The sequence below is a fragment of the Bidens hawaiensis genome, unplaced genomic scaffold (assembly GCF_021521415.1).
Source record: "Bidens hawaiensis isolate Kalapana, Puna unplaced genomic scaffold, B.hawaiensis_p1.1 tig00003822_1, whole genome shotgun sequence".
NCBI lineage: Eukaryota > Viridiplantae > Streptophyta > Magnoliopsida > Asterales > Asteraceae > Bidens > Bidens hawaiensis.
This window is the reverse complement of record NW_027491219.1, coordinates 1,188,597-1,198,608: the sequence shown is the minus strand read 5'-3', so window position 1 is coordinate 1,198,608 and position 10,012 is coordinate 1,188,597. Positions and strand designations below refer to the sequence as shown.

Sequence of the window (10,012 nt, the reverse complement as noted above, 5' to 3'; positions counted from 1 at the left end):
GTAGACTCCCCTCGAATTCAAACAAGAGTTTTACTTATCCGGACCAACTATAATGTTCTTCCTCTTAAGATTATCAATCTTCGGAAGCCTACTTAGAATAGCTCGTCAAGCAAAGACATTTACTTTCAAAGGAACCTAAGAGTTCCACTCCCAAATACTATATCGAGGCAACGAGTTAGCTTGGTATAGAAGCCTTTTAACCGAAGCCACTGTATATACTTCGGATTCATCTCCGCCCGCACCCATTTATCTTGACCCCCTTGAAATCTAAAAGTATATAGTTTCTCCAAGAGCTCCATAAGTTCTTTAACTATCGTGACCCCTATCTCTCGCCTCCTCCATTTCCAGTTTAGTATGATAAACTCATCCTTTTCTTTACATATGCCCGCCACCATACACTCTTTCTTCGTTTCTAAAGCAAAGAAATTAGGGTAAATATCCTTTGACGGAATTTCTTCAAGCCAAACATCCAACCAAAAACGAATAAGTGCTCCGTTTCCAACTACTCTTTTATTAGCCTAGAAACCGCCATTTGAGAAACATCGAGAACGTTATCAATTTTAGCAATAGTACCCCATATACCATTTAACATTTTATTAAATGGAAGAATTAGCCACATCCTAGCCATATTCTCCATGACAACTCCAAAAGGTTTCTTCTTGCTATACGGGCGGGTATAACCCTTTGTGTAGCCTTATACAAGATGTATCGAGACATGTTGGTTTTCCGAGAAAACCCTGAAATCTACTGCCCCTCTGGATTATTCTTTTTCAGCCAAGTATAACCAATTTATTTCTCATTAAAGGATTTGAATTATATAAAAAGAAAACACATTTATTAAAAAAAAGAATATTATCTTTATTAATATCATCGTGAAAGAGAAGTCTTCCGCAACTGAAATCCCACAAGTAACTCTTCTCCCCCTCGGTCTGATCGATCGGATCATAAACCCTAACTCGATGGCGGATATTCTCACTGCTTTGAGATCTTTAATGGCTTCACATACTCCACCTCTCGATGCACTGGTTGTTCCATCTGAAGATTATCATCAGGTCCACATACTCCACCTTTAATTACATACATCTCATTTCTCAATAGTTTTGTAATTGTAGATGAGATTTGAATCGATTATATATATATATATATATATATATATATGTTTCTTTTGTAGAGTGAGTATGTATCCGCCAGAGACAAGAGGCGTGCTTTTGTTTCTGGATTTACTGGAAGTGCTGGTTAGTTCTCGTCCTCCTATTCACCTCACTTTGTTCGATTAGCTACAAACAGTCTCTATAATATTAATCAATGAATTTCAATTTTTCATTTACTTTAATATTTGAACATGAATCCTTTTCATTTATATTGATATTCACTCGAATGTATCTGAATTTGCAAAGTTGTGTTAACGGGTTATTATTTAGGTTTGGCACTTGTAACAAAGAATGAAGCATTGCTTTGGACGGATGGAAGATACTTTTTGCAGGCAGAACAGCAGTTAAGTGACCAATGGAAGCTTATGCGTATGGGAGAAGATCCATCTGTAGAGTTATGGATATCCACTGTAAGTTCTGCAACTTATGGCTTCTCAAAATACATTTATTTATCCTTTTTTTAACAAAGCCTATTTTTGTATCAGAATTTACTTGAAGATTCATCTATAGGGATTGACTTCTGGTGTATATCAATAGATACTGCTCAGAAATGGAAGTCATTGTTTGCAAAAAAACAACAGAATTTAGTTCCCACTACCAAAAACCTGGTTGATCAAGTTTGGAAAGATCAACCAAAAGCTGAAATCAATCCTGTTCATGTACACCCTCTGAAATTTTCGGGTCGTTCTGTTTCAGATAAGTTAAAGGATTTGCGTGACAATTTGAAAAAGGAAAAAGCTCGTGGAATAATAATCACAACACTTGATGAGGTAAGACTGTAGCTTTATAATTATTCTTGTTCAACGTTGATCAGGCCTGTAAATGAACCAAATGTTCAGTGAAACGTTTGTGAGCTGTGCGGCGGGAAAATTCGTTTATTTAAGAAGCGAACAGACATGAACAGAATTTTTTGTTCAGTCAATTAAACAAACGAACATGAACAAGTGTCCTGTTCGTTCATTAACGTTCATGAACACTCGGTTATGTTCTTTCTTTTATATTTGTTGATGTTTGCTCATTTATGTTTTACAGTTGATTCGTATAAATCATCATCATCATTGTACTCAGTATATCCCACCAATAGCAATGCTATGGTAGGGTCTGAGGAGGGTAAGATGTAGACAGCCTTACCTCTATCCCATAGGGATAGAGAGGCTGCTTCCGGTGAGACCCCCGGCTCGATAGTAGTTTTGCATCAAGCCTTGGACATAAGGCACATAGCACTCAATCATCAGGACACCGGCTGATTGGTGCATGTGCCCTTGTCTTTCGGCTATCAACGCCACCACATGATGCCTGATTAACCTTCTGCCACTTTCAACGTTATTTTCACGAGATTAGTAAAATAACGTCAAAATTAATGCAATTTTACTTTTGCCCACCCGAGGGTTCACGCATATATACATTATATGCGCGCACCGCAAGCAAGGCGTTTGATTCGTATAAATATTCATTCAAATTTGTTTATTAATAATATCAATTTTATTTTCATTTTGCATAACCCTTTGTTTAAATATTTCAAATTAACTTTGAAATGTTTGATGTAATGATGATGCTACTTTAGACTTTAATAATTTGGATATTCAGGTTTCCTTTTAACTCTTGTTGGTTTATGTTTATTCATTTATGTTCATATGTGTTCGTTTACGTTCATCAATTGTTCGTTTAGAATATTAAAAACAGACATAAAGAAACACAAACAAATTGATTTTCTTAACGGACAACACGAACAAGCAAATTCGTTCGTTTAAATGTTCGTGTCCTTTCAATTCGTTTACAGGCCTAACTTTGAGTTGTCAATTGTGATATTTTGATTTGATTCTAACTGATTAACAGGTTGTTTGGTTATTTAACGTACGTGGTGGTGACGTGTCATATTCGCCTGTTGTTCATGCATTTGCTGTTGTAACAACAAAATCAGCTTTCTTTTACGTGGATGAGAGAAAGTTGTCTTCTGAGGTAGGCTATTTATGGTTATTTTTCTATAATCGATTAATTTCTGGATTACTTAAACAAAAATGTTGGCTTTCTGCAGGTCAAATCTTATATGGAGGAAAATAATATCATAGTAAAAGATTACAGTGCAGTGAGCTCAGACGTAGCTTTGCTTGCATCTAATAAGCTGACATCTGCTAAGGAAACGCAATATAATAGTGTGGTTGATTCAGAGGATAATAGCCATAAGATTTGGGTCGACCCACGTTGCTGCTATTCTTTGTATTCTAAGTTAAACTCTGATCAGGTCCTTCTGCAACAGTCACCTTTAGCACTTCCTAAATCCCTCAAGGTAATATATGTTTTTTTGGCTTGTTTAATTTCAGTAAAAGAAGAATCTTTTCCCCTTCTTTATATATGTTCTCCTTATAGTTTTTCTGTCTATTTTGCGGATTGGAGATTACTGGCAACTAAACAGTTTGATTTTGTTTTTACTATAGAATCCTGTAGAGATGAAGGGGCTAAAGAATGCACATATTCGGGATGGCGCAGCTATCGTGCAATACTTTGCATGGCTCGATAAGCAGGTATGCTTTTAAGTCTCATAAATTTGATACATCATAGTTAGTCTTGTAAAGAACCGAACGAACACAAATGGCACATGTTTGTCTTCCTTTGTTTAACTTTTACCTAACAAACAATCAAACATGGAAAATTCAAAACAGGGTTTACTTGTCATGTTTGTTCATTAAGAAAATGAGCGTGTTGGTGTTTGTTTGTTAGTTCAAATGAATACAGACAAATGAAAATAGCTGAAGATAGAGTGATAGACAAACAAACCTAACCGAGCGAACACCATTTAAAATTAAATTAAACATGAACATTAGTCTTATCATGCTTAAAAATTGATAGAACTAGACTAAATTGTAGTTGGTATAAAAAGTTTAACTGAATATATAAACGAACGAACTTAAGCACACATAAATTAACAGACATAAATGAGCGTGAATGTTCGTAAATGAATGAATATAAGCAACGCTCACCAACATAAACTAAATGAACAAATAAAATTGATCATGTTTGTTCATTTATTAAATAAACAAACTTCCTGCTAGAACAGCTCATGAACGGTTCACTTTACGTTTGGTTCTTTACAAGCCGAATCGTAATAAATTTTTTATTTATTTATTTTTAATTTTTAACTTTTTATTCTAAATTGATTTCTGCATTTCCATGATTGTGCAGATGCAGGAAATCTATGGTGCCTCAGGCTACTTTAAGGAGTCAGAAAGCCAAAATTCTAAAAAACACTCGTATGTTTCTATTGTTCTAAACGCTATCATACTTGCTCTGTATAATCAAGTATATACTATTACTAAATCTTTTAAAAGCCCTTAATGTTACCCAATCTTTTAAAATAACCCTTATTTTTAATTCTTTTAAAATGTAAATTGCTTGATGATTGCTGCAGGGGAGACGTAAAACTGACAGAAGTATCTGTAAGTGACAAGTTAGAGGAGTTCCGCACAGCCAAGGAGGTAAACACAATTAATTAAATTTTCACCCTTTATTTGTAAATAACTTTTGTGGTTATTTAAACTATAATAGTATAATGTCGTATTGTTATATCTGTAGCATTTCAGAGGGTTGAGTTTTCCAACTATCTCTTCAGTTGGTCCAAATGGTGCGATTATTCATTATGAACCCAAAGCTAAAACATGTGCTGAACTTGATCCAAATAGCATGTATCTTTGTGATTCTGGAGCTCAGGTTTTTTTACAACTTCCACGAAGTTTTTATTGTGTATGCTTTATATATTTTATTAAATAGCTCACCACCACATTTTATGTCGTTTTTCTTTGAAGTATCTCGATGGGACAACGGATATAACTCGAACCGTTCATTTCGGAAAGCCTTCTGAACATGAAAAAAGATGTTATACTGCGGTATGTCAGCATTGTTATCTGTTTGGTTAATTTTGTTATTGTTATTAGTTATTAGTATAATCATTACAAACAAATAAAGTTGGTGTATATTTAAAGTTACTCTATAAATAAAGTGTATTAATAAACTAGTAAAGAGCATTAATTAATAAACAACACAATAACTGAATAACTTTTGTTATAGGCACTAAAAAGTAAACTATTTGCAAACTCGAGGGCCAAAAAATGTGAGTTTTAAAAGGGTAAAATGGTCTTTCAGAAAATATTTACGGATTTGCTCTTGAATTTCACTGTTTGCCTTCACTTTTGGTCCCTGGTCCGTTTAGGTTAACAGTTAACAGCCGATCTGGTAAATGTGTAAATGACCATTTTACTCTTTTGAAGTTCATACTTTTGGATATTCAAGTTTGAAAACAAGAATATTTATCATTTGTGAATGTTCTAATGAAGTTTGGTATATAAATGAATATAAATGAATCAATGATAAAGAAGTTAATGATTGTTGAAAACAAATAAAATTGGTCTAAAAAAGCTATAAAAATTTGATATAAAATGTTACAAAATTGATGTATAAATATCAACTGCTATTAGAAACAAATATGTGAATGTATATATTTGAAGTTACCATATATGAATTAAATTCACTAAATATGTTAGTTTATACCTATAACACTAATTTACTAAGCACATTAGTTTATTTGCTAGACTTTACTTGTTATTCTACACACACGCGCGCACGCACGCACATCATCTTGGGTTTATGGTAGTTTTTCAATCATGTGCTTTTTAAAACCACCACCACTAACACACAAATACTATATATTTGTATGCAATGCTTTTTTATGCAAGTCTTGATTAGAGCTGGGGGTCTCATTGAAAGCATGCAACCTCTTTATCCTTTTGGATAGAGGTATGGTTTGCCTACATCCCACCCTCCCCAGACCCTACCAATAGCTCTGCTATTGGTGGGATTAATACTGGGTATGGTGGTGGTGGTTGTTGTTGTTGTTGTTGTTGTTGCTGCTGCTGCTGTTGTATTAGTTTATTAAATACATTAATTTACTAAGCACATTAGTTTATCTTCACTAAATATGTTAGTTTATACCTATAACATTAATTTACTAAATACATTAGTTTATTAAATACATTAATTTACTAAGTACATTAGTTTGTTAACAATTTGAATAAAACTATATATGAATAAATTTACTAAATACATTAATTTATTAGTTTATACCTAATATATGTAAATGGTCTCACCACGTGTTACATTATGTGAGCCCAAGATCCTTTTTCCCTCTTCTCTTATTTTAACCCTGCTTGTATGTAATAAATATTCTATATTAAATATTAGGGGCAATTTCATATATACCCTTACAAAAGCTGAAAATATCATATATACCCGCTCAAAAATATAAATATCATATATACCCTTATAAAATAATTAAAATATCATATATGCCCAATTAATTAAAAACACTATAATATATTACCAATTTACCCTTTTTTCTCTTTTAAACTTTAAATAACTTCAAAAAAGAATGACTTGAATTGAAAATGGGTCTTACAAATATATAATAAAACAAAAATGTAAACCTTCATTTGCTTCTTTGAATGTTCGAGTCTTGTTTCACCATCTCAGATCTGAGACGGTCATAATTGTCATCATCACAAACGTGGGAAATCTGAAACAAATTAAATTTGGGTTTTGATGATTGATTAAGGAGATAAATTTAGGATTATACATAAGTGGCGCCGGTGTGACACCAAGAATTGACCGGAAAGACTAGGTGTTTCCGGCCGTTTTGGTGATAGAAGAAAACAGTGGTGAGCCAATGCCCGAAGAGGGAAATCAGTCGTCAGTACTGAACGAAATACTCGTCGCCGGGATGGAGTGATGGGGAGGAGATTAGCCGGTTTCCTTTCAATTTTTAGTTTTTAATTTACTCAGATTAAAATAAAAATTAGGATATAAACAAACTACATAATATCAAAGGGTAAAAAAGTCACTTAACAAAATTTATTTTAAAATTGGGTATATATGATATATTCATTTTTGGTTGGGTATATATGATATTATTAAAGTTTGTAAGGATATAGATGAAATTAATCCTATATATTAAATGCAGTAACTTATGTGAGATATTTGACTTCAAATATATTAAGTTATTACATAGCAACTTATACTTACTTTCAGTCATATTTTATCTAAAAAATATCGTTTTATAAATCCTAAAGCTTTATTACTAACTTATACACGGGTTTCTAACCTGGTAAACTAATAATGAAAATTAAATAAAAACAAAGTTTCATTTTAGGGACTAAAACGGAACTAATTGCAAACTTGAGGGCACAAAAGGGTGAGTTTCAAAAGGGTAAAGTGGTCATTTCCAAAAGAATAAAAAGTTCATTGTCAAAATATCAATTCCTAGGGTAAATGGCCATTTTCAATATATCAGTTACTCTAATCTAGATTTTACCTTCATAAGCCGGATGCTAATTCACTTTGTTTCAACAGGTTCTCAAGGGTCATTTTGCTTTGGGTAATGCTCGTTTTCCCAATGGAACCACGGGTAAGATTATTGACATTATCAGATTTATAATTTGTATATGTATATGATTTGTATACATTTGTTTTTGCGACATCATCAAATTTACAATATATTGCATTCTAATGATTAAAAACGTACCTGATTATCAGGTCATTCACTTGATGTTCTTGCTCGAGTTCCATTATGGTCATACGGTCTTGATTATAGACACGGAACCGGTCACGGGATCGGCTCTTACTTAAACGTGCATGAAGGCAAGTCAATGCATATAGTTATTCTAATTAGAATTCTAATATTAAAACGTAATTGTTTCAATAGTTAATCCCATGTATTCTCTATAATCAGGACCACATTCGATTAGCTTCAGACCTGGTTTAAACGTCCCACTCCAGGCTTCAATGACCGTAACAGACGGTACGCATTTCATTTCACTTCTATTTACAAAAAAAACCCTTTTTCTAATTCTAATTCTATTACTTTTTATTATTTAGAACCTGGTTACTATGAAGATGGCAAATTCGGCATAAGATTAGAAAATGTTCTTATAATCAAGGAGGCTGCAACACAGTTTAACTATGCAAACAAAGGTTACTTGGAATTTGAGCACATAACATGGGTAATAATAATGTTTTCTTTGATCGCGTATTGGTTTCTGTTGTATCTAAATAAATTGTGTCATATGCGACATGTTTGTTTTTATTTGTATTTACAGGCACCGTATCAGAGGAAGTTGATTAATGCAAGTCTTTTGTTGCCTGAAGAAATAAAGTGGGTGAACAGTTATCATGCCAAATGTAGAGATATTTTGGCACCGTACCTTAGCGAGTCTGAAATGGCGTGGCTGAACCAAGCTACTGAGCCCATTGTTGCATAATTAATTAATAACTATATGTTTTCTTGTGTTTCTCATTTTAAGTTTGAGATAGTTATGTTACATTTATTTAATAATATGGTGCCTGGATTTAATAATTATTAGTTTGTATATTTACATGAACTAGCTTTTGAACCCGTGTATTACACGGGATTTGTCAAATAATAAAACTAAAAAAATTCATTATTTGAATGAAATGAACAAAATTAAAGGTAAAAATAAAATATATAGTACAAACAATAAGAAGTCTAGAATTTCAATTTTACAAAATCGATTTTATATATATTTGCATAAATTGTTTTGATCAATTACCCGTGAATAACTATGATGAATGAGATGAAAGATTAGAAAATTATAATAAAAATTATAACTCATTTCTCAAAATTATTTTGTCCCATGACCTATGGATTGTTAGAATAAATAAGATGAGAAATTAGATAAAAATGAAATTATAACCCATTTGTCAAAATTATCTTGACTCATGACCCATGGATTGTTAGGTAGAATTAAATGAGAGATTAGAAAATTGGAAAGGAAATTATAACCCATTTGTTAATATGGTTTTGCTCCATAACCCATGGACAAGTCAAATGAATGAGAAGAGAGATTAGGCCAAGAATGAATGTGAGATTGCCACATCATCTTCATTATTTTCTTTTATTAGTATAGTTAGATAGTGGTTTTGATAATTAGGTCAAAGAGTTATAATTTTAGGCCATTATGCATGAAAAAGCTAAAACCAAATTTGTTGAAACCAAATCACGTTTATGATCGTTGATATGTATTGTTGGTTTGCATGGTATCTTGGCAACGTGGGTACGTATCAATTTACCTGTCACTTAGAGGTGCACAATATCGGGGTTTTTTTAAAACCCGGACCCGGTTTTTTTCATACCGGGTATAAAATGGGACTGGTTCGCAGTCAGCAACCGGGTTGGTTCCGGACCTGACTCGATGGACTAAAATGGGAACTTAGTGGAACCGGTTCAGGTAGGAACCGGGACCGGGTTTTACGGATAACCGGGTACACCGTTAGGAACCGCTTCCAACGGCTATATAGCTGTTTTTGACCGTTGGAACTGGTTTTTTAACTATACACAACATACCCACATACTATAAATAGCAAGGTGTTGTGTATAATTTGTTAAACCACTTTCAAAACTCTAAAACACACTCTAAATCACAATTAAGCTTAAACCGACAAACGTTGTCAAGTAACGACGACGACATGGTGATCGAAACAACACGATGCCCCGATGTTTGGGTTCATTACGATTTGTGTGTCATGACCGACGCACAAGAGATGGCCCGATGCAAGTACTGTTCGAAGTTTCTGAAAGCGGGGTCCACCTTACGCAAGCATATCAATAAATATTGTCGTGAGAAAAATAGTGTGGATGCCAAGAAAGCGCAAGCGGGAGAGTCGTCAAGCTCTACAACTCAAGCACATACCGCCGGTAACACGCTTAATCGTTGTAGAACGCCGGATTAAAACGACGGACGTTGTTTTTTAGTTTAAGTTGTTATGTTTAGTATCGTCATGTTTGTAATATGTGTTGT

The 10,012-nt window shown here is 33.4% G+C and overlaps 1 protein-coding gene across 1 annotated transcript; it reads left to right on the top strand.

Annotated features, from left to right (window-relative positions):
• Positions 1–868: 868 nt before the first annotated feature.
• On the top strand, positions 869–8,575 carry LOC143624509 (aminopeptidase P1-like). The gene is made up of 16 exons (XM_077095138.1): positions 869–1,052; positions 1,172–1,235; positions 1,422–1,561; positions 1,637–1,921; positions 2,988–3,110; positions 3,187–3,438; positions 3,587–3,673; positions 4,332–4,399; positions 4,558–4,624; positions 4,722–4,856; positions 4,952–5,032; positions 7,548–7,602; positions 7,731–7,835; positions 7,927–7,995; positions 8,073–8,197; positions 8,294–8,575. Exons 1-16 carry the CDS (start codon positions 960–962, stop codon positions 8,453–8,455), a joined length of 1,911 nt encoding a protein of 636 aa, XP_076951253.1. The 5' UTR covers positions 869–959; the 3' UTR covers positions 8,456–8,575.
• Positions 8,576–10,012: the final 1,437 nt, after the last annotated feature.